Below are 24,582 nucleotides of genomic sequence, written 5' to 3' on the forward strand. Positions count from 1 at the left end.
CAAAGTAATGACCCCCTCCTCAAAGATGTCCGCATCCTAATCCCGAGGATCTGTGAATATGTTAGGTGACATAGCAAAGAGAAATTAAGGTTACAGACAGAATTAAGGTTGCTTATCACCTGATTTTAAGAAGAAGGAGATTGTGGATTATCTCAGTGGTCCCACTGTAATCACAAGGGTCCTTCAAAGTGGAAGAAATCAGAATTTGAAACCAGAGAGAAGAAAGCAGCTTGCCAGCACCTTGGTGCTTGTTCTTCCACAGCTTTATCTTCATACATATCTATATTTTTATCTAAAATTTCCTTTCTATAAATAATTGTTTTATAAGCTAACATTTTTGGTAAAAATTCAGAAGTTTTAGGAATATTCAACTAAAAAGGTAAAAATCTTTTATAATTCCCTAAGGGTCACTGTTAATAGAATTGTGTTTGAGTGTCCTTCCATGTTAGTACATAGATCTGGCTTTTCTTTAATGATTTTAAAACATTTCATTCAGGGGCACCTGGATGGCTCAGTCTGTAGATTATGCAACTCTTAACCTCAGGGCCATGAGTTCAATCTCCATGTTAGGTGTGGAGCCTAGTTAAAAACAGCAACATTTCATCAATCTTGGAAATTCAGCTTTTTCTAACTTTTGCTACTGTGTGTGTTTCTTTATGTGTTTACTTTAGTAACTGTCAGCTTAGATGTTGAATTTGTTTTATGTACTAACCTGAGCCAAGGCTCAGAATCACTCTGTTGTCTAAAATAGAATTTGTTTTGGGGTGGCTCAGTCATTAAGCATCTGCTTTTGGCTCAGGTCATGTCCCCAGGGCCCTGGGATCGAGCCCCGAGTCAGGCTCCCTGTTCAGCAGGAAGCCTGTTTCTCCCCCTCCCACTTCCCTACTTGTGTTCCCTTTCTCGCTGTCTCTCTCTCTCTCTGTCAAATAAAATCTTAAATAAAATAAAATAAAACTGAATTTATTTTGGATATTAGAGTAACTGTCTTTTAAAATCTTTGATATAAAGGTAGTGTATTATCATGGGCGACAGTTTGGAAGTATAGAAAGAATAGGTAAAAGAAACACCCTTAATTACCAGAATCCCAAAGTAACCTTTAACATTTGCTGTTCCAGGGTGTGTGCAGCTTTTACCTATTTAGTTATACTTTTGTAATTACGTAATGCATTATAATTATAAGATTTTTAAAAATTATACTTTCAAGTGCATTGCATGTGTTACTGATTAGATTGGTTTGTATTCTGTATTGTCCCAAGCATGTTACCTAAATCTTATTTCCTAAGTTGCCTTTTTTTAAGAGGTGGATACATAACAAAATTGCATAATTAAGACTTTATAATAGGGGCAACTTGGTGGCTCAGTGCGTTGGGTCTCTGCCTTTGGCTCGGGTCATGGTTCCGGGGTCCTGGGATCGAGCCCTGTGTTGGGCTCGCTGCTCAGCGGGGAGCCTGCTTCCTTCCCCCTCTCTCTCTGCCTGCCTGTCTGCCTACTTGTGATCTCTGTCAAATAAATAAGTAAAATCTTTAAAAAAAAAAAAAAAAAAGAGTTTGTAATAAGTAGATCTCCAGGCTTCCCTCCTGTTTGTTTACTCACTTTTTTATTGTTAGTTGTGATTTGTATCAAATTATTTGAGATTTTTATTTGGCTTACTGTCCTTAGGTTAAAGCTATGAACTCTGAGATTTGTTCATTTAGATAACAATAAACGTTACTAAAATTCAGGAAGTTAATTTTGAAATGTAGTCCTTGGGTGAAAATAGTGAAGCAGGGAGGGACTATAACTAGAATAAAGAAAGGGGGAAATGGGAGTTGGTAGTGCCAGAGTGAGCTGTGTAGCATCATGTGTTCGAAACTGGAGCTTTCCAGCTAGAGCTCCTAGTTTCTGTTCATAGTCCAGCTACTTCCTAGCTGTGTGAACTTTAAACAAACTACTTAACCTCTCTGGGCCTCAATTTTTCCCATTTACTTACTTATTTATTTATTTAAAAAAAAATTTTTTTTTTAAATTTATTTCTTTATTTGAGAGAGATCGTGCCTGTGTGCCCGGGGAGGGGTAGAGGGAGAGACTCTCAAGCTGAGAATCTTTGCCCTGAGCTCAAAGTCTGATACAGGGTTCAATCCCAGGACCCCAAGACCCATGACCTATGCTGAAATCAAGAGTCAGAGGCTTAACCTACTGAGCCACCCAGGTGCCCCTCCTGTTTATAAAATAGTTAGTGGTAGGACCTGCATCACAGGGTTATATAAAAGTCCAGACCACTGGAATTTGTAGGTCTGGATTCTGAGATCTCAAGACTGAATTTTTTTTCATTAATGTATCTTGGAGATCTTTCAGTATCCCTAGTTATGAAAAGTGGTACATAGTATTCCCTTGTAGTGATGACTCAGAGTGTCTTTAACTAGTCTTATATTGGACATTGAAGTTCACTTTAGTTATCTGTTGCCGTGTAACAAACTACTCCACAGTCTGGCACCTTATAAGACCACCATGTATTTGTTCCTAAGTCCATTGGCCCAGGCACAGCCTAGTGGGTCTGCTCATCTTGCTCCAAGTTGCATGGTCTGAGGTGGCCTCACCATATCTTACAGTTGCTTCTCGTTTATGTCATTTCCTGTCATCTTACAGTAGACCCAACTGGGCTGCTTCTGATGGCAGAAATATTCCAAAAGAGAAAGAACAGAAACTGCAAAGTCTTAAAATAGCAGACACTTCTGCAGCAATCTGTTGGTCAAAGCAAACTACAAGGTCAGCCCAAATTCAGTTGGTGGAGAAATAAATCCACCCATTGATGGGAAGAGCTGCAAAGAATTTTTGGCCATATTTAATCTGCCACCAGGTTGTTTCTAGTTTTTTACTATAACATACATAAATTCATTATTTAATAAATAGATCTGAGTGTTCTGTGCCATTGGGGTTCCAAGGCCCTGGACTTAGAACAGCAATAAAACTGATTACCTGCCTGCAGGGAGCTAATAGTCTGAATCTGTACAAAAATGACATAAGTAGATGAATGTAAGACTTCAGGGACTCACAACACTAAAATTCTGAAGCGGAAACACTGGCACTTTTAAGTCCGGTTAATGATAGTTTTTAAAAAAGGAAATGTAAATATCTCAAATATGAGGGAAAAGGTACTCATTTTTATTATATGAGGTGTGAACATTGAAAGATCGGTAATCCCCCCCCCCTTAAAAAAAAAAAAAAAAAAAACACTCGTAACAGTAGAAGAAAGCATCAAAAGTTTGATGACCAGGGCACCTGGGTGGCTCAGTGGGTTAAAGCCTCTGCCATTGGTTCAGGTCATGATCTCAGGGTCCTGGAATAGAGCCCCACATCGGACTCTCTGCTCAGCAAGGAGCCTGCTTCCTCCTCTGTTTCTCTGTCTGCCTCTCCACATTCTTGTGATCTCTATTTGTCAAATAAATTTTAAAAAAAAGTCTAAAAAAAAAGTTTGATGACCCACCATGTGGTCAAGGCTGTGCGAAAAAATAGATGTTTTCAGAGACAGCTGATAGCATGTAAATTGGTTGAGTCTCTCTGGAGGGCAGTTTGGGAGTTCTGTACATCTTTTGTTTCAGCAGTCTTTGGGACCAACCAAATGGAGAAGTGACATTTTAATTTGTTTTCTTTCATTAGACTGAGATGGGACACCTGGCTGCCTCAGACAGTAGAGCATGCAACTCTTGATCTTAGGGTTGTGAGTTCAAGCCCTATGTTTGTGTAGAGCTTAGTTTATTAAAAAAAAAAAAGCCTGAGATTGAATATTTTTCACATATTTGTTAGAAATTTCTGATTGCTGAATCCTTTGAACAGTAGTATTATAGATTTTTCTTCAAAGGAGTGTAGCTTAGGATTCTCTCCAAAATTACTCCAGTGAGGGGGAAGAAATTATTATTCAACAGATGGTACTGGGCTAGTTGAATAACTGTTTGGAAGAAAATGAATTTAAATCATTACTCATACTTCAATGTGAATTCCAAAAAAATTTTTAAAAAATCATGGCATTAAAAGCCAACGATACTTAGCATATTCAGTATTTTAGAGAAAGACTATCTTCCGAGGCTGTAAAAACATACAAACCAAGAAAACAAACATAAGAGAAAAATAGTAGATTTGATCACATAAGGTTTAAGACTTAAAATAGATTAGCTAGGTCAAGTGTGAGCAATAGGTATAAAATGTTCCAAATTGAAAAGCATTTGACGGATCCCTATCCTAAAACTATTAATGTTAAGGCAACTTAGCACCGTGGTTTAGGTTGTGCTCTAGAATTGGCCCCTGAATTCAAATGGACCCCACCACCTCAAATCTTTGACTTCGGACAAGTAATTTAACTTCCCTGTCTCACAATTTCCTCATCTCAAAATTGGAACAAATTGCATTTCCCACCTCATAGGGTAAATTTGGGAGAGTTACATGAATTATTAGTTTATTGATGTTGGACTCATCATTAATATTAGTTGTGCCTGAAGAACAGAGAGAAATCTAAGACCTCAATGGATAAATAAATGAGCAAAGGATAAGAATACAATTTACATGAAGAAAGAGGTGAGGAAAGTAGGAAGAACATTTTAGAGAGTAGCAGTTGAGACTTTGATTTGGGCATATTAAATTTAAGGACACCTAAAGGCTAAATGTTAATTGAATTGTTGAGGTAACTGTGTTGCCTCTGCTTAAAGGAATATCATAAAGTCACTAAAGGTGATTCTTAACAAAGTTTTTATAGCATAGGAAAATATTAATGAACAGTATTTACTGGGGAAATAATACAGCATTTTTTATATAAGGTATGATCTCAGCTATGTAAAAGAACATGCAGAGAAAAATTCTAAAAAATATTTCAGAAGATTCAGTGTTACATTGAGCGATGGGGTTGTGGGTGCTGAGAGATGGGATCTTGGATGACTCATTTATGGACTAGAGGGTCAGCTGTTTAAGGCTTTCTTGGTTCCACTTCACAAGAACCTACTGCCAACGGCTTAGGCCTGAAGGAGGACTGTACTGGCTCTCACAACTTGACAGGTTCCGTGATGTTTGGATTCCAGAGGATAGCCACTTTGACAAGAAATCTGGACCTCTTGCCTTCTTCTCTGATGTCTTTATTGTTAGCTCTTTTCTTGTGGTGACAAGATGGCGACCCAGCAGCTCCTGGTCACATTGACCTGTTTCCTGATAGTTTCGGCCCCACTGTGGGACTCACGGCTTCTTTGTACTCATACCTGACCACTCTTTGTGGCCAAGGGAATCAAGTTGAAATGTGGCTAGGCTATTGTCACCATTCTCATGGCACAAGCAGGAAGTGTGGGTGAGCCTGAGATTTTCCCATGGCAAGCGCAGCTCCACAGAAAATGAGGGGCAGTGGGCCCTGACAGGAAAGCCAACAGTTCTTTTCTTCTTGCATCTATTTATTTTTGAAATTAAGAAAGTGCAGTTCGTGTAAGAAGTCTGTCTCCTTTTCTCAGATAACCTGTTTGAAGAGCTTCCAGACTCTTGCTGCACCTGTAAATACATATATTAGTTGTGAATGGGTCATAAGCTAGATACTTTTACTGCCTGCAGAGAGTTGTATTTATCAGTCTGCTTTGGAATCATACAGGAGGTTGAGAGGGTAAGAAGAATGATGTCTCAGAGCTTGAGAACACAAACCTTCAATGGCCAATGGTATAGAAGTAGGAACTCTTGAAAACTGGAAAGAATGATGGACAAAGAAAATAACTAGTGCATATTTCACAGAAGCAGTAGATGGCATCATGAGAAAGTGGACATGCTCAGCAGTCTCCATGGAACAGAGGCTTCCAGCTAAGGGATCATTGGTGACTGGATAAAAGTATTTGAGGGGCACGTGCATGGCTCAGTTGGTTGAGCATGGGACTCTTGGTTTAGGCTTAGGTCATGATCTCAGGATCGTGAGACCGACTGCCAGGCTCCGTGCTCAGCTGGGAGTCTGCTTGAGATTCTCTCTCCCTCTCCACCCCTCCTCCAACTCATGCATGCTTGTGCTCATGTGCTCCCTCTTTCTCACATAAGTCTTTAAAAAAAAAAAAAAAAAAAGACTAGTTGAAGCACTCAGTGTGAATGGGAAGTTTGAAATGGAAATTGCAGACAGAAACAACTGGTCCAGATGAGGGGGAGCTGGGCTACACAGTCGGAGATTTGATTTCGATCAGGGAGAGAGTCTCCTCTTTCTGCAGTAAGGACATGTGTGAATCTGGTGGAAGGACATCCAGGAGGGTTGCTCCTGGGGACCTCTGTTTTCTCAGCACCCTCAGTAATACCTGCACAGAGTAACGAGGTTCACGGGGCAGGAAGGGTATGATTCAAGCTGTGTGAGTTGGGAAGAATCTTAGACTAGAAAAGCACCTGAGCAGAGGTGCCCCAGAACATTGGGAGCCCTTGTTAAGATTAAAAATCTTGAGTTTGGGGGCGCCTGGGTGGCTCAGTGGGTTAAAGCCTCTGCCTTCAGCTCATGTCTGATCCCAGGGTCCTGGGATTGAGCCCTGCGTCGGGCTCTCTGCTTAGCAGGGAGCCTGCTTCCCTTCCTCTCCCTCTCTGCCTGCCTCTCTGCCTACCTGTGATCTCTGTCAAATAAATAAATAAAATCTTTAAAAAAAAAATCTAGAGTTTGTATGATACACAGTTCTCTGTAGTGTGTTCCTTAGACCTCTGAGGTCCTCCACAAGTCCTTTCAGGGTGTCCATAGGGTCAAAACTATTTTTACAGTAACACTAAGGTGTTCTCACACTTTCTCTGTGCTGCCAGCTGCACTCTTGGTGCTGAAGCAGTGGTGAGCAAGACTGCCAGCACCTCAACCCAGGGCAAGGCAGTGGCAGTGCCATGCCCTAATAGCCAAAAACCAGTGCCAGCTGCACCTAAGAATGTCCCTGACAGAGCAGTAAAAAGTACTTGCTTTATTAAATCTCGTCCTTCTCACACGTTTTGTGCACATTGTGTGTGACAAAATGAGAACATAGACACATAGAGCATGTCTGCCACATGCCAATTGCAGTGGTTTTTCCTCAGAGAAAAGTGCTTGTACAGTTTGAACTGTGACTGAACTAACTGCTTCTTAAGATCAATCATCAGTAGGTTTTAAGAGCAGGATTCTAAGACTGGGAAGTTTGAGAAGCATTGTTGCAGTGGCACAGTTTGAACAGCTAGGTCTTTTTCTCTGGCCCTACTCAGAAATTCAGGCTGAGGATGGGAGTGACAGGTTGCAGCCTTGATATTGGATGAGAGTTTTGCTGGATAGGTGAGATGGACCCGCAGTAATGCTGTGGAGAGCCAGTCATATGACTCACCCCGGGATCTGGGCTGAGATGGGAAAGAAAAAAGGCTGAAGGACCAGATGGGCAGAGCAGGGTCATGTTGCTGTGTACCCACTGAAGTTAAAGAGAAGGTATGGGGTTCTAGGAGGCTACCAAGGAGAGTCAGGGATCGTGGTCAGATTTAACCCCAGCCTTGAAGGGACTTCCAGCCTTTTAGGGGAAATAAAACCTGTATCCAAGGAAGCATATGCACAGGCAGAATGATTCATGCTATCTGAGTGGTGCCAGTGGATTGCTGTGTGACGTGGGAGGAGGGAGGCTGGGCACTCTGACTGTGGGATCAGCACCTGCCAGCTGCTTCCCGTTTCTCTCCTTTTCCCTTTCTGTAGCTGTGAATAATGCAGAAATAGCACTAGCAATAAAAGGAAGTTGGAGATCCAGTTATTTTTCAAGTAGCAGAAAAAAGCTATCTTCCTTTGCGATTTTTGCCTATAGGTTTAAGGGCCTAGAATTTAACTTGAGAGAACGAAAGGTCTATTTTAGAGCTGCTTAAGCTGCCAAATACCAGCTGCCTTGAAGTGCTTCCCTATTAGTATCAACAAGGTTTGGAGGGGGAAAGTATGCCCCAATGGCTTAGAAATAATGCTGTTAAGATCTGACTTGTGGTCAGACCTTCCTGGATTTTTCCTGACAGATGGTGTCTAATTGGACAAAAGGCCAAATGACTTCTAATCCCTCAAGAAAGTTCTTGGGGAGAGGTTCCTGGATGGCTCAGTTGATGAAGTGTTTGACTCTTGGTTTTGGCTCAGGTCATGATTTCAGGGTCATGAGATTGAGTCCCACATCAGGCTCTGCGCTCAGTGTGGAGTCCGCTTGGGATTCTGTCTTTCCCCCCTCTGCCCCTAGACGCACACGCACGCACACTCTCAAATTTATAAATAAATAAATCTTTTAAAATTCTTGGGGAATGTCTCAGTTCTTTTATGGTAGCGGGGAGCAGTCAGTGGTTGGGAACAGTAGATGGGATAGGTTTATCACCTGGGTTACAGATAGTAGGACTGGAATGTGCAACAAGTCTGAAAAACTGGTATGTCATGTGTTCATATATCTGCCTGGGGTTCTGTGGGGCCTGGCATTAAGGCCAGAGGTACCTGAGTTATTGACCATTGTGCTGTACTATCCTGACTTTGGAGAGAGCCGCCTCTGAAACCTAGCCTGTTCATGGACCCTGAGACCTCGCATCATGGCAGTGGGGATGTAGATCTTTCCGGTCCTGACAGTGCTTCATTCAACACCCTAAGAGCCTCCTAGATTCCTAAGAGCCTCCTCTGCTCTGAAAAGTTCTCTAGCCCACAAAGTAAAATGTCACTGTTCCCTAATTTCCTATGGTAGACTCATGTGTATTGAAAAGATGATAGGGAGGCAAAAACAGAAAACATACTATTTGTAGAAATGCACTCTGTTGGGCGCCTGGGTGGCTCAGTTGGTTAAACAGCTGCCTTCAGCTCAGGTAATGATCTCAGGGTCCTGGGATCAAGTCCCACATCAGGCTCCAGGGAGCCCACTTCTCCCTCTTCTACTCTCCCTGCTTGTGCTCTCTCTTTCTGTCAAATAAAAAAATAAGGGGCGCCTGGGTGGCTCAGTGGGTTAAGCCGCTGCCTTCGGCTCAGGTCATGATCTCAGGGTCCTGGGATCGAGTCCCGCATCGGGCTCTCTGCTCAGCGGGAGCCTGCTTCCCTCTCTCTCTCTCTGCCTGCCTCTCCATCTACTTGTGATTTCTCTCTGTCAAATAAATAAATAAAATCTTTAAAAAAAAAAATAAAATAAAAAATAAAAAAATAAAATCTTTTATTTAAAAAAATATGCGCTACATAAAAAATTTTTTAGTTTTGTGGACACGAGCAAAGTTATGTGTTGTGTGGAATATATCATGACAGTCCACAATGTGGCTTACCACATTTATCTCCCAGTTGTCTTAAAGATTGGATGGGTGACATGCAACAAGGGAAGTCACAGGTAGGAGCCAGAGCTGAGTGCACATGCAGGTACGCACACACGCGTGCACATGCACACACATCCTCTCATGCCTGTTCTTTCAATGACCTCAGGCAGTAAGGTTCTGCCTCCCGGTGCTCTCCTGAGGTTGACTTCCTGGCACACAGCGGTTAGGCACTTCAGATTCAGATTGTGTACTGGCCTGCTGCTCTCCAGGATTGAACACAGTTTTTAGTGAGTAGATAATTAAAATGATTTTCCTTTTCCATTCTTCTCAGGACTTAGTGATAATGTGCTGATTTGCAGATGGATGAGATCAATGACCTAATAAGTTATCACTGTAAGAAACAAGGTTTCGTTGAGGAAATGGCAATGTTTTCATCTTTGGTTTTGTTTATTTTATTGATAACTACATTCTCTAAAAATAAAAAGAAGAAGAAAGAAAACATTCTTTATTTTACTAGTAGTTTTTCAGACTTGGAATAGATTATCAGACTTGTTCCTTGGAGTTCTTCAATTTTTCAGGGGTGCCTCAGAGCTGCAAGCTAGGACTTAAGAGAACTGGGTAGCTCCTTACCTACCCCCTGTCAAGAGCCTTCAATTTGAGGAAAGGACCTGCTACCTAAATTGGAAACCCTGTTCTGAGCATCATTAAATAAAAGCACACATTTTTTTAAAGAGCAGTAATATCTTTTCTAGCATGTATTCTTTCTCACTGAAACCCGCTCCTGATACTAAATATAGGAACTGTTTGGTCATATTTTCCTTAACCCATGTTGCAGCCACTGTCAGCCATGACCTTTGGCTTTCTTCATGGCTTGAAGTAGTGCATGGACACTAGCTATGGAGGCCACCAGGGTAAGCCATTCATTAGCTGTCCCTCCCTCTTGGTCCTTTTGATCCCACACTTTCTGTTCCTGTACTCTATACAGGGAAGAAATGTTCAGCTGCTGACTACCAACTAGATCAAGAGAATACTTTAGGGGTGCCTGGCTGGCTCAGTCAGAAGTGCGTGTGACTCTTAATCTAGGAGTCATGGTTTTGAGCCTCATGTTGGGTGTAGAAATTAGAGATTGCTTCAGTAAATAAACTTTAAAAGAGAGAGAATACTTCCTTTTGGATCTTGGAGAAAGATGTCAAGCTGCAGAGTAGGCCAAGGGGCCCGTGCTTCACACATACGGAAACCACGCAGGAGGACAAGTGACCATTGTCTTCTATGGCCTTAGAGGCCTACCATATGTGTTGAAAGATAAATTGGCCATTGCGGAGAGGACTTTTGAGTTGACTTAAGAGAAATATATAACACTTTTCCTTCAGATGTCTGCAAAGCAGAATGGTGGTTTAGGAAAAGTTCAGTTTTGTAGGCAAAATTGACTTTGAACTATGGTCTTCCATTTTCAGCATTTGGCTGATTATGTCACCTTTCTAAGTCTAGATTTGTGATTGTCAAATGGTCATAATCTCCAGAAGCCCAGATAATAGTCACTCAGTGTGTTGGCTGTTCTCCCCATGGTGATGCTTAGTTCCATTTTTTTGTCGGTCAAGTTTACTTAAGCAGGGAATGGAAAGTAATTCAGTAAATGTTCCTTTGGCTTCTCACTACTGCAAAACCTTTCTTTTGTAGCTCTGGATTTACTGGACAAAATGTTGACATTCAACCCTCACAAGAGGATTGAAGTAGAACAGGCTCTGGCCCATCCGTATCTGGAGCAGTATTATGACCCAAGCGATGAGGTAAGACCAATACTCCTGGCTGCTTCTCCAGGGATATCTATCAGCCAGCAGCAGGCCCAACCAGGAAGGGCCCAGATATCATACTTAGACTGACCCCAAGAGGTATATGGTGCCACCCCTGGTCCTCTCAGTAGCCCACATCATCTGCCTTGAGGAGCAGTACTGTCAGCACAGCTTGAAACCTCTCCCCACCCCACCCACCAAGCCCCTTCTATCTTAGAAAGTTTCCTCCAGGCCACCTGCAGCAGGGATGGGGCTGCAGGAATGGATGAATAAAGGGGAGCACAGATAAGGGGTCCAAGACTAGAGACCATTGTCATGGTTTGTGGCAGGAAGAGGAACCTAAATCAGAGTGCCTTCCTGAGGGTGGAAAGGAGGCCAACTGCCTGCTTGGGGAGGGGCATTGCAAAGTGAAGGGGGGGTGCGCAGCTTGGATAGTTGACTTCATGTCTGGTGTGCCTCCTTGGGGATGGGGATACAAGAGCCTCTTGTGGTGAGAAATGAGTCCAAAGATGGATGTGGCAGGCCTCTGGAACATGCTGGACAGCCAGGTAAAGATACTGTGTGTCATGTTCTCTCCAGGAAAGTCCTAGTTTCCTGGCCTCTTTGACTCTTCTGAGGCTTTATTCTCTGGACAATAATAAAGAAAAATGCAATATATACCCAAGTTTGGGTCTTTCTGGTTGAGGCTCACATGTAGAAACCAAGCCTTCTTCACACTCTTGTTTTAAAAGCGGGGAGAACCAAGCAGAGTGTGTTAAAGGGGAAAATGGAAGAGGGAAGGAGAAGGTATAAAAGCTAAAAACTGATAAAGAGAAAGAACAAGTCAAAAAGAGAAAGTATTTCCTAACCAGTTCCCTTCCATCTCTGTCCCCATCCCCTCAGAAATACTGGGGGCAGCTTGCAAAGATACCTCTAATTTTATAAATGGGAAAGGAGGGGATATTGTAAGGTTTGGAGCTCTGACTAGCCCTGTGAGCCTCCCATGTCCTAATCGCAAGCCTGGGTGGTACCCCAAACCCAATTAGGGAGTTGGGAAGACCAGAAAGATGGCATATGTAGGACACAAGTGTGACCCCACATAGAGCTGTCCTTGAGAGAGAGAACTAGGTATTGTTTTTGTTTCATGGACATGAATTCTCTACCCCCTTTCAAGAAACCAGTGCTTAGTGCAGAGTTTGGTGTCCCATGTTTCCTTACCCTAAAGGCCTGATTTGAGGATTACAAGGATAAAATTTAGAATTGCCTGGTAACTACTAGGCATCCACTGATTGACAGCTGGAATCCTCATCAGATTAGTTCTAGAACATTATGTTAGTTTGGGGGTACTTAAAAACCAAAATATAAATAATAGCAATTGACTGATTTCCTTTTTCATATATATATATGGGAATTCCTTAACAGAGACATTTTAAATATGTACTTTTTTTTTTTTTTTTAAGATTTTTTTATTTGTTTGAGAGAGAGCAAATACACAAGTTGTGGGAAAGGGGCAGAGGGAGAAGGAAAGGAGACTCTCCACGTAGGGCTCGATCCCAGGACCCTGAGATCATGACCTGAGCCGAATGCAGACTCTTAACTGACTGAGCCACCCAGGCACCCCTTTTTAAATATGTACTTAAATAGCCTTCTGATTAGTTATAGAGTGTGCTGAAAAATAAAAATGAAAACTCACAGAAAACTATGACACAGATCACTTTGTAGTCTTGTTACACAGGTATTAAGATTTTGGAGTATTTTCGGGGCGCCTGGGTGGCCCAGTGGGTTAAGCCGCTGCCTTCGGCTCAGGTCATAATCTCAGGGTCCTGGGATCAAGTCCCACATCGGGCTCTCTGCTCAGCGGGGAGCCTGCTTCCTCCTCTCTCTCTGCCTGCCTCTCTGCCTACTTGTGATCTCTCTCTGTCGAATAAATAAATAAAATCTTTAAAAAAAAAAAAAGATTTTGGAGTATTTTCTTCTCGGTCTTATATTTCTGTATCTAAATTTAAAAAAAAACAAAATACGGGGCGCCTGGGTGGCTCAGTGGGTTAAGCCGCTGCCTTCGGCTCAGGTCATGATCTCAGGGTCCTGGGATCGAGTCCCGCATCGGGCTCTCTGCTCAGCAGGGAGCCTGCTTCCCTCTCTCTCTCTCTCTGCCTGCCTCTCCATCTACTTGTGATCTCTCTCTGTCAAAAAAAAACAAAATAGGCTTCATGTTGTTTAACACAAACGTGCACATTTCCCTCTGATATTAATCTTCCTTACAGCTTCATTTTTTAATGGCTTCATAATATTTTTTCACATAAAAATAATGTATTTAAGTACATTGATTTGAGTAGCCTGGCTTTTGATTATATAAACATATCATTACCACCTACACAACAGTGAATTTCTGTTACTTCAACACCTAGTGCCTTAAAAATTTGAAATTGATTTTGGTATTAGTGATAAATTCAGAAGAATGTTCAAAATGGATGTAGTTGCTCCCCATCCATTTATTACATGTTCATACAAAGTGTGCCTTTTGGAGCGTGTAGGTGGGATATGGGTGCGTAAATGCTTTATCAGAGCTCTTGGTTTCCATCGATGTCAGTGCTGCTGTATACATTTCGGAGTGTAAGCCACAGACATTATGATCAGTACATGATTACCTCTGCCATAACCACCCTTGTCTGCTCCCCATCCTGTGCTCTCCTACAGCCCATTGCCGAGGCGCCATTCAAGTTTGACATGGAGCTGGACGACCTGCCCAAGGAAAAGCTCAAAGAGCTCATCTTCGAAGAGACAGCTAGATTCCAGCCGGGATACAGATCTTAAATTTGTCAGGTACCTAGAGCTTTAGCCACATGATAAATCCTGGTGAGGGAGAGAGAATATGAGTTAAATGTTATTAAAAAGAAAGATTTCCTTGAGTTCCATGTGGAAACTTCCTGTGCGTAAGTCAGAAAGTCTGGTGAGCAAGGCAGTGGTATCAGTAAGATTTTCAAAAAATTGTGTTAAAAAAAAAGGAAATGCAGATCTTGATTTTAGAGAACATCCATAAAGAGGGGAAAGAATAATGTGGAAACTCGAGGGAGTGGAGGAGTGAGAATAGTGTTCAAGTCTGTAGAAATGAGCAGCGAAGTCAATAATTACAACCAGGCCTGAAGCATTTGCTGGAGAAATGCTTTGGACAGAGCAGCCCAGGAGAGGCTGGAGGTGTTTCTCCGTGGACAGCGGGGTCATGCACAGCCTGGTGACTGGTAGCTACATGGCTGCTTTGCTTGCAGCAAAACGAGAGGCTCCGTGAGGGTGGCGAGAGAAGAGTGGCTTCTGTGGCGGTATGCGTCTGATAGAACTGTGTCTCTGCTCCATTCTTTCTGCCCTGTCCATTCTGTTTTTATACGTTGGGATCTAGAGACAGTGGTTCAGGCTGAGGGTTGGCAGTTGCAAGGCTCAAAAGCAGAAGCTGCTTGGGGTGTTTCACACAGACACCGTGTAACTGGTCAGAGGCCTTTAGAATGGCTGGATAGGAAAGGGTGGGGTTACCTGCAGTAACTCCAGGAAGCTGTTCCCAGGGGCCTCCAGCTAAAGGAGCAAAAGTAAAACGGTTTTAGCCAGGCTCCTTGATCATCACACAGCCCAGCTAGGGTGCTGGGCACCTGCTGTAACTGCAGCTGTTAGAGCATCACTATTGCTGTGAATGGGGCCAGGAGCCTGTACTGCCACTGATGGGGGCACCCTCTGGAGCCTGAAGCTGCCGTTAACTATCCAGTGCCTATGAAACCAGGAGCCTCCCTTCTCCTCAAAAGTCGTGTGTCACTAAGAAGCAGAAAAAAGGAAACCTAGCTTTTCCTGCATTGCCGGCCTTTGGCAGAATCTCATCAGAAGCCAGTCACCAGTGAAGTCCAGCAGTACAGTTGACAGTCTCCCAGCCCTGTCATTAAGGACAGAAGACAAAGGAAGGGTAGAGAGAATTGAGGACTGACATAGCCAGCTCAGCCTCAGGGGGCCGAGGAAACCATCATCAGGCAGAGTAAGGCTGGGAACCAGTAGAGAGTACACTCTTCTAGTGTGGAGGAGAAAAAATGGGGTTTTCAGAAGTCTGGTGACTTTAGGGTGCCTGGGTGGCTCAGTGGATTAAAGCCTCTGCCTTTAACTCAGGTCATGATCCCAGGGTCCTGGGATCGAGCCCCGAATCAGGCTCTCTGCTCAGCGGGGAGCCTGCTTCCCCGCCTCTCTCTGTCTTTGCCTGCCTCTCTGCCCACTTGTGATCTGTCTGTCAAATAAATAAATAAAATCTTAAAAAAAAAAGAAGTCTGGTATCTAAGCATGAAGGGTTGGAGGAGAAGACTGGGTGGGAGAAGAGCTCAAAATGAATCTGTGAGCTTCCAGACCAGAGGGCTAGAGGCTTGGACGAGGGCTGTGGAGGCGAGAAGTGGTGTTCGGCAGAGTGGAGGAAATGCAAAGTCTGAAAGACTCCAGATTTACTGACCCTAGCACCTGACACTAGACATGTCCTAAAAGACAAACTCAAAGTGAAGTGTGGAAGAAGCACCAGCTTGTAGGACATTAGGAACAAGCTGATAAATAAGCCCTTTGGGATGAGGAAGAGGCTGAGGAGGACAGAGTCTAGCAAGGCTTGGATTCATTTATCCTTTCATACCCCATGATGTTAGAGTCTATTAAAGTATTTATGTATAATGATATACAGGGTCACTCACTGACAAAAAGTCAGACCCCAGGACCCAACCGCTTTGACTACTTGAGTCTCCTTGGGTTCTCCATCCTGGTCCCTTTGCTTTGGTGCTCACAGTGGAAAGGGTCCTGTCTCTCCCAGAGCTTGTTTCCCTGTGTCTGCACAAGGTCAGATCAGCTGCATCAGGGTTTTGGAAATAAAGTTTTATCTGGCCCTTTACAAGTACAGGTTTTCTGACCCCTGGCCTAGAATATTGAGCCGAGCTACTTCGGTTGCTTTTCTTTCTTCACAATCCTTTTAACAGCTCATTTTCCTGAAGTCCGTTGGTGGCCTCTGTTTTTCTCCATCTTTTTCTTGATAAGCTCACACATACTGCATACTTCTTCTGGGACAGGCACATGTTAGACTCTCTAGGGAGCAGAGCAAACCTAAACCTGGCCCCGAAGGAGCACACGGTTTAGTAGGGGACAAAGACAAACAGAACTGCCACACATATTTTTAGTGTGAGAGAGAATGCCAGGAAGGAGGTTGGTGCTTGGCAGTGTGGGGCTGGGGAGTCAGGTCTGCATGGGAAGCTGAAGCCCAGGCTTACCAAGGAGCCCGCCTCTCTCTCATAGGCCTCTTCAGTTTCTGAAGCATCAGGAAGGTGATTCTAGGGCACTAAGGATGTTGGGTGACCCAGAGAGCAAGGTACCCTTGGGACTACTGGTGCAGCTGCTGGAGGAGGAGGGCAGTGTAGCTGCCACGGGAGAACGAGACAAAGGCAAATGTGCTGCTAGGGCTTCAGGGCGCAACTGCTGGCCTGATGTCTCCTGACGGAGACCACAGTGGCTGCCAGTGTCCACCCCACTTTATGAGAGTCCAGGATTAGGGCTTGTTACCAGGGAAGGGGTGGCAAAGACAGTCACTCTGTGTTTAGTTCACTTTCGCCACGGTACATGATTATAGCCTGACTTTTTTCCCCCAACTTTTTGTTACTGAATCATAATTGACATATTAGCTTCAGGTATACAGCATAATGATTTGATTTTTTTTTTTTTTTTAAGATTTTCATTCATTTATTTGACAGAGATCACAAGTAGGCAGAGAAGCAGGCAGAGAGAGAGGTGGGCAAGCAGGCTCCCCGTTGAGCAGAGAGCCTGATGCAGGGCTCGATTCCAGACCCCTGAGATCATGACCTGAGCCAAAGGCAGAGGCTTAACCCACTGAGCTATCCAGGCGCCCCTGATTTGATTTTTATACATCACAAAATGATCATCTCTATAGATCTAGTTACCCAGTGTTTCTTAAATTACAATTTTTAACTATTTTGAAAAGTTGAGTTTTACAATAGAAACCCGTTTTCCTCCCATATCTGTTCATCTGTTCTTCCATCTGCCTGTCAGTCTATCTTACTTCTTTCTTAATGCATTTCCAAGGAGGTCCCAACATCTAGATTGGCTTATAATTTAGTCATTAGAAAATAAAAGTAAATCCAGAGGAAGGTGGAGCTGGGGGCACTCATTAAATTCTGGGCCAGGTTCTTTCACAAACATTTTATTTTGTTGCTCACAGCAACATTGACTGAAGTCAGTATACAGCCCATGTTTATGACTGAGGAAACTGAAGATTGCACGTGTTTAAGCATTTTGCTGAAGATTATACACTGTTGGCAAAGTTAGGCAGCTCTGGGTCTTTGGTCTCGGAAATCCCATTTTCTTCTAAGTTCAGTATGCTGCCTTGGAGTAGTAGTTCTGTGCTCTGGAAAAGGCTGAGGAGCTCATTCACAATACTATACCACAATGTTACTGAGTTCCCAGCCTGCAACAGTGAGATTAGATGCTACAAACTGGAGTGTCAGGGAGGTACAGGTGCTGGAACCTACAGGGACTTTAAAGAAAGGTGATGTTGGGACGCCTGGGTGGCTCAGTTGGTTGGGCAGCTGCCTTCGGCTCAGGTCATGATCCCAGCATCCTGGGATCGAGTCCCACATCGGGCTCCTTGCAGAGCAAGGAGCCTGCTTCTCCCTCTGACTCTGCCTGCCACTCTGTCTGCTTGTGCTTGTGCTCACTCTACCCCTCTCTCTGACAAATAAATAAATAAAAATAAAATAAAAAAAAAAAGAAAGGTGATGTTGACTGCCCAGCCACATAGGAAAGAACTAGAAAACGTGCCCACACAGGACCTCAGAGTACAGCCATGGGGACACCTTTGCGGGAGGGGATAGCAAAGCCTACTCCAGGAAAAGCCCCACGTGTCCCCTCCTTGACTCAGCACAGGCTTTACTGATGCCCTCAGTGGTCTGAAATGATTGGGGGTGTTCATTATATTTCGTTTAAGTGGGTCAGTTTTAGATAATGTGTCCAGTGAAAAGTTAAAAAATATGTCTGTGGTTAACTTTGTGACAAGCCTCCTCTTGCTAGAGGCTGGTGAAGGTAGGTGCCTAACTTCCTTCCTCTTCTGCCTGTTGGTGAATTTTCTCAGACCGATTAATTTCTCCCAGACAGTAGATTTGGCTGTAGTTCAGAAGAGCGTATCTCTAGAGGGAGGTCATTTCCCATCTCTGAGTCCATCTCCTTGTCAGAGAGTTGGGTTATAACAATCATTCTTCCTGCCCTGACTCCTGAGTGGTAGATGAACTCCCATTTTGCCTGAAAGTGCATTGTGAAATACCAAAGTGACATTCTGCTAGATCATACTAGCAGACATTTCACAACAGTAAGGGTCTCTCCAAAGGGAAGATCTATTTTGTTTGCATTTTGACACACTTACGTTACCCTCCAGCCATCTCAAGCAGACTTCCTCATCAGAGCCAAGAACACAACGTGATTGGAGTAGTAGTGTTTCACTTCTCCACAGTGTGATGCAAAACCAATGGAAACCTCTGGATGAACCTAATTCATTACATATGGATGCCTTAGGCAGTGGTTCTCAGAAGTGTGATCCATCTGTGCCTTGCCCCCCAACAGTCTGTGTTTTAACAAGCTCTGCAGAGGATTCTGATGCTCACCCTTGAAAACTATTAGCCTATAAAGGGTTAGAGTAGATTTGATTTGTAATATAATCTCTTCATGTAAAATAGAGATATTACCATAATGAAGGGGGGAAGGTGTGCTTCTTGTACTTTGATGGTGTGACACTTCTAGTAGACCTCTTGCAGGTGGGTCCTGTCAAGTCTAGAGAATGAGTGAAGACTTGTCTGCAGGATGCCACCTGCTGTCTCTCAGGGAGCTGTCCTTCAGGACTGGTGGGGCCACAGCTGTCAGATCACCCCAGACCTACGTGATCAGAACTATCTGCTGCTCCTGGGAACCATGCCATGGCTCCCTGCCTCACCAGAATCCAAGCCCACCAACCTCACACTTCCAGCCAGTACTTCATTTTGCTTGTCCTGCTTTGTTGCAGTTGTAGGGAACTTGACTGTTACAACAACACGCTTGGCACTGTGTGGTTGATTCTGTCCTAACTGGACATCCAGAGAGGGAAAGAGACCTGGTAAGAAGGGGAGGTAGCAGGAGTGCCTGGCTGGTTCAGTCAGTGGAGCGTGTGACTCTTGATCTCAGGGTGCAGGTTTGAGTCCCACATTGGGTGTAGAGATTGAAAAAGAAAGAAGAAAAAGAGGTCACAGATGAATGTTTTGCGTGTGTGTGTGTGTGTGTGTGTGTGTGTGTTTCAGAAGGGCACGGAGAGAGGGAGAAGGAAAGAGTCTTAAGCAGGCTCCATGCCTAGCATGGAGCCCGATGTGGGGCTTGATCTCATAACCCTGAGATCGTGAGCCAAAATCAAGAGTTGGACACTCAACCAACTGAGCCATGCAGGCTCCCCAAATGTGTGGGGTTTTTTCCCCCGAGATTTTATTTATTTGCGAGAGAGCGTGAGCAAGAGACTACAATCAGAGGGAGGGGCTGAGGGACAGGGAGAAGCAGACTCCCTGCTGACAGGGAGCCTGACCTGGGGCTCAGTCCCAGGATCCCAAGATCACCACCTGAGCCTAAGTCAGACGCTTAACTGACTAAGCCACCCAGGGACCTCCCAAATGTATGTTCCTTCTTTTTCTTTTTCTTTTTTTTTATAAAGATTTTTATTTATTTATTTGACAGAGAGACACAGCGAGAGAGGGAACATAAGCAGGGAAAATGGGAGAGGGAGAAGCAGGGTTCCCACTGAGCAGGGAGCCCAATGTGCAACTTGATCCCAGGACACTGGTACCATGACCTGAGCCACCCAAGGACCCCCCCCCCCCCCCCCCTGTGTTCTTTACAAAGACCTTCAGATCCTGGTTTTGACCATTGGAGTGGTGGATACCGTAGTTAATAAAAGGCACCTGAGGAACACTGAAGTCTGCCAAGCTGCAAGTGTGCATGAGTGCGTGTGTTCCCTATTTCACAGAAATAGGGAACCTCCTCTGAGGTGCCCAGGGAGAGGCGCCTGCAGACTGGAGGCCGAGCCCAGTCCTTCAGAGCTGCCCTGTGATGCGCGCGCCCTCGTGGTTCCAGGTGAAATGACCTTCCCCCTCTGCTTCCCATTTTTCCAGTTTTCGTAATGTTGGTACATTCTTTTCACTTCTCCATTTTCCTAATATTGCTGCTAATGTTGTTTTAATGTGGGTCATTCTTAACTCATAGGCTTGTTTGTTTGTTTGTTTTTCAATAGGACAAGGGCTCAGAGGACTGGACATGCTCAGACATCGGTGTTGTTCTTCCCAGTTCTTGACCCCGGTCCTGTCTCCAGCCCGTCTCGGCTTACCCACCTTGACTCCTTTGAGCCGTTCGGAGGGGCGGTTTCTGGTAGTTGTGGCTTTTATGCTTTCAAAGAATTCCTTCAGTCCAGAGAACTGTTCCTGGCATCCCTGTGTGTGTCACCCACTGGTGACCTGTGGCAGTATGTACTTTCAGTGCACCTACTGCTTACCGTTGCTTTAGTCACTAATCGCTTTCTGGTTTGAAAGATGCAGTGGTTCCTCCCTCTCCTGAATCCTTATGTGCCGCCCTGCTGACCCATGCAGTCACACCAGAGATAGTTCTTTCCAAATTGGCTCTCGTCACTGGCCTCTCACTTTATGATAGGGAAGGCTACTACCTAGGGCACTTTAAGTCAGTGACAGCCCTTTGTTTGCACTTCACCTTTTCACCATCAGCGTTTCCCCGGAGCAGGAGCATGTGGAAACACCTGGGATGTCTTTGCAGCCTGCAGCAGGTGCTCCCATCTCGGGAACCTTTGGGGGCACTTGCCCGTGTCTTTCCTCATATCATGTTAGTCACTAGCATATTTAAGGTTTGTGCTGTTTGCCCAGCTTTTAGAAAACTCATTTTTCTAAATAAAAGAAAGAAGTACTGCACCCAGCAACTTCACTGTCTAGATTTACTGTGGTTTCTCACACTATTCATAGAGGTAAAACACTCACCCAGATGTGTTATCTGCAGTACTGTTTGCAAGGCTTACACAGAAAGATTGAAAGTGGCAGCTGCACTCGGGATTTAGTGAGAGATGGACACTGGAGCAGGGCACTAAGGAAGGCGTGTGGAGAAGCAGCCCGCAGGCCAGCTGGATGTCACAGGGCAGAGCTGCACACGCAGGGGTACACATGCCCCCAAGTTCCTTCACACGGCGTGCCACGTTCAGTGTAGCCACGTCCAATGCCTCAGGATTTAGCAGAGAGGAGCCCTGCGTCTTTAAATAAGAAAGTGTACAATTCTTTTTCCTCCTCCAGCATGTCAGCATCTCAAGTTCATTTTTCAACCTACGATATAACAATTTGTAATAAAGCCTTCATGAGCTCATGACATGAAGCACTGTTCTGTCATCAAGTACTCTCCAATGTTTCTGATACAGCTGAGCTAAGACCATGAGAAAAAGCTAGCACTAAGTCATGTTTGGAGCTCTAGCCCATATTATCCTGATCTCTTTAAGTATTTGTTCCTGCCACTGCATACTGTGGCGTTGACTTGGTGTTCTGTCCCAGTGCGGTGCCTCCTCTTTACTCCCCCACTGCTCTCTGTGGTGAGAAATTTGCCTTGTTCAATAATTACTGTACCCTCGCATGACTGTTACAGCTTTCTGTGCAGAGATGACTGTCCAAGTGCCACATGCCTATGATTGAAACGAAAAATTTATTGTTACCTCTGAGTTTGTGTCCCACGGAAATGCTATCCAGCAGATCACTTAGGAAAACTAATTCTATTTTTAGCTTTTCATTTCTCAGCTGTCCTTTTTTTCTCGTTTGGTTTTTGACAGCAATGGAGAATGGGTTATATAAAGACTGCCTGCTAATATGAACAGAAATGCACTTGTAATTCATGAAAATAAATGTACATCTTCGATCTTCATATTCATGTTAATATTCAGTGTCGATTTCCTCTGGATCAGCGTGTCCAAATGGACAGTCCGCTCCACTCTGTGCTTGGAGCAGAAATGCTTGGGGGCCTCCTCTTTCCACCCAGGGAGCTGCCCCAACACTGGTTTATATAAAATGATTTAGAGGGCATTTCTGGTTTCCCTTTGCATAGCAGAGAATCAACTCTCTGACATGTTCCTTTACTCAAATCATAGGTCTAAAATAATATGTCAAACTATGGTGAAGACGCCCAAACGTCAGGTTGCATTCTCTGGTTCTCGTGTGCCCCAGAAATGCTGCTGGGCACCATCTGAGTGCTGGGAAGGACTGCCCAGTATCACTTGGCCCACACCAACCGGCCAGGGTGCTGATGTTCACACCTCACAGGTGAACAAAGGACGGCTGACGCAGCCTCAGAGATCAGAACCACATCTAGATTCTTGCCCTAAAGTACGTGATTTTCATCTCCGTGCTCAGAGCTGCCATGTAAAGGTCTGCACGGCATTGATAGGATAGAGGTTTGACTGTTACTTGATATATTGGTGAGTCAGTTTTCATTTTCAAAGAAGCATTGACAGTTTTCTTACTCTTATTTCTTTGTCCTTTTTAAATGGAATGTTAGTATTATGAGGTTAATCTGCAGTCCTCTAAATAGAAAGCCATAGCCTTGGTTACTAAATACCTGGGGACTGCAGGCTGTTCCATCCCCCTCGCTGGTACTGTGGAGTCAGATTGGCATGAAACCACTAACTGCATTCTAGAATCACTGTAGTCATAAGTTGTGTGCTTCTTATTAATCATGCCAAACTTGGTTTAACAGGTCAGAGAATTGTCATAATCAAGGTACCTGTGAAAAGTACTAGCTATTATGTGTGATAGGCTTGTCATTTGGAATCTTCTTCCATCTCTAAAAATTTACTGCTTAGATCATCCAGATTCCTTATTGGTGATACTGAATGCCTCCATTTTTAGTATGCTCAGATAAGCTTTCAGACTAATGGCTTTTTTGGTGTCTAAAAAGTAAGCAAAAAACTCCTATTGAAACATTCCAGTCTTTTCATTTAGTGTGAAACAAAATACCTAACGAAGCCAGTGGAATGGATTTGAGAGAACTCATGACGACTCTGTGCTGACACAAGTCTTCAAAGCTGAGGGAGACACGCAGACCATTTTGAAGCATGGGTAGAAGAATACCATTGTGTTTGTGTGCAGTACACAGTGCGTGGTGTCTTCACAGTCTGTCCTGCTGCTGCAGGCATAGGTGATGGGTGTGCAGGGTCCTGCTGGCTTTTGGAGCCACACGTGGCTCATCACTGGTTGTGTCTAAGTAAAGAGTCACACATGTATGCTGCCCACACCGCATGCCACATAACGTTCAAACCATTTAGAGGAGACTATTTGACCTTTATTTGCTTATATGTTAATACGGTTTTTAAATTGGTAACTTTTATATAGTATGGTAACAGTATGTTAATACACACATATGCACACATGCTTTGGGTCCTTCCATAATACTTTTATATTTGTAAATGTTTTGGAGCAATCCCAAGTTTAAGGGAAATATTTTTGTAAATGTAGTGGTTTTGAAAATCTGAGCAATCCTTTTTGCTTATACATTTTTAAAGCATTTGTGCTTTAAAATTGTCATGCTGGTGTTTGAAATATGATACTCGTATAGTGCAGATGAGAAGCATGTAACAGTAGATCTGTGGTCTCTCTCACTGTAAGCCAGTTCGGCATCATGGATCGGAAATGACTGGGAATCCAGAGGGAATTCTCTAGGGTTGCACCAGGTTTACCTAAAGCTTGTTGCCTTTTTTGTGCCGTTCATCCGTGTAGAGCACTCGAGAAAGTTCTGAAACTGCTTTGTATCTGCTTTGTACTGTTGGTGCCTTCTTGGTATTGTACCCCAAAACTCTGCATAGATTATTTAGTATAATGGTAAGTTAAAAACAAATGTTAAAGGAAGATTTTATTAAGAATCTGAATGTTTATTCATTATATTGTTACAGTTTAACATTTATTTGTGGTATTTGTGATTTGGTTAATCTGTATAAAAATTGTAAGTAGAAAGGTTTATATTTCATCTTAATTCTTTTGATGTTGTAAACGTACTTTTTAAAAGATGGATTATTTGAATGTTTATGGCACCTGACTTGTAAAAAAAAAAAACTACAAAAAAAAATTAGAATCATTAAATTGTGTCCCTGTGTTACCAAAATAACATAGTACTGCGCATGTATAGCTTAATTGGAATTTCATATGTGAACATAAGAAGTCGTCTAATCCTTTATTACAGTGCTTCCCAAATGAGTGTGTTTGTAATTTGACTTTGCTTATAATAACCAGTGATAGAACCATATGCTGGTACTCTGAAGGCCAGTGGGATTTTAGTGCTCCATCAGGTTTTCCAGATTGTTCTTCAGATGCTTGGCTGTAGAATGGGGAAGAAGGCAGTGCTGGGAATTCAGACACGGTGCCCATGTGCGTCTCTTCTCATCTTCCTAAACTTCAGCACCACTGCTGCCGAGGCAGGTGTCCTTGGCCGCCTCTTTTTTCAGACCAAGATAGCAAGAATGTATTAGGGACTCTTGGACATTTGGTCCTTCTCAATACTG

General features: G+C 43.6%; 1 protein-coding gene across 1 annotated transcript in view; it reads left to right on the forward strand.

Annotated features, from left to right (window-relative positions):
- The window catches only part of LOC132008541 (mitogen-activated protein kinase 1-like), a 40,158-nt gene extending 15,881 nt beyond the window's left edge, over positions 1-24,277 (forward strand). Inside the window, exons 4-6 of the mRNA XM_059387173.1 lie at positions 10,885-10,994; positions 13,674-13,799; positions 20,284-24,277. Coding sequence (XP_059243156.1) covers positions 10,885-10,994; positions 13,674-13,790 — 227 coding nt within the window. The 3' untranslated portion in view covers positions 13,791-13,799; positions 20,284-24,277. The remainder of the gene's footprint in view (positions 1-10,884; positions 10,995-13,673; positions 13,800-20,283) is intronic.
- The last annotated feature ends 305 nt before the right edge of the window (positions 24,278-24,582 follow it).

Source organism: Mustela nigripes, unplaced genomic scaffold (genome assembly GCF_022355385.1).
Source record: "Mustela nigripes isolate SB6536 unplaced genomic scaffold, MUSNIG.SB6536 HiC_scaffold_191, whole genome shotgun sequence".
Classification (NCBI taxonomy): Eukaryota; Metazoa; Chordata; class Mammalia; order Carnivora; family Mustelidae; genus Mustela; species Mustela nigripes.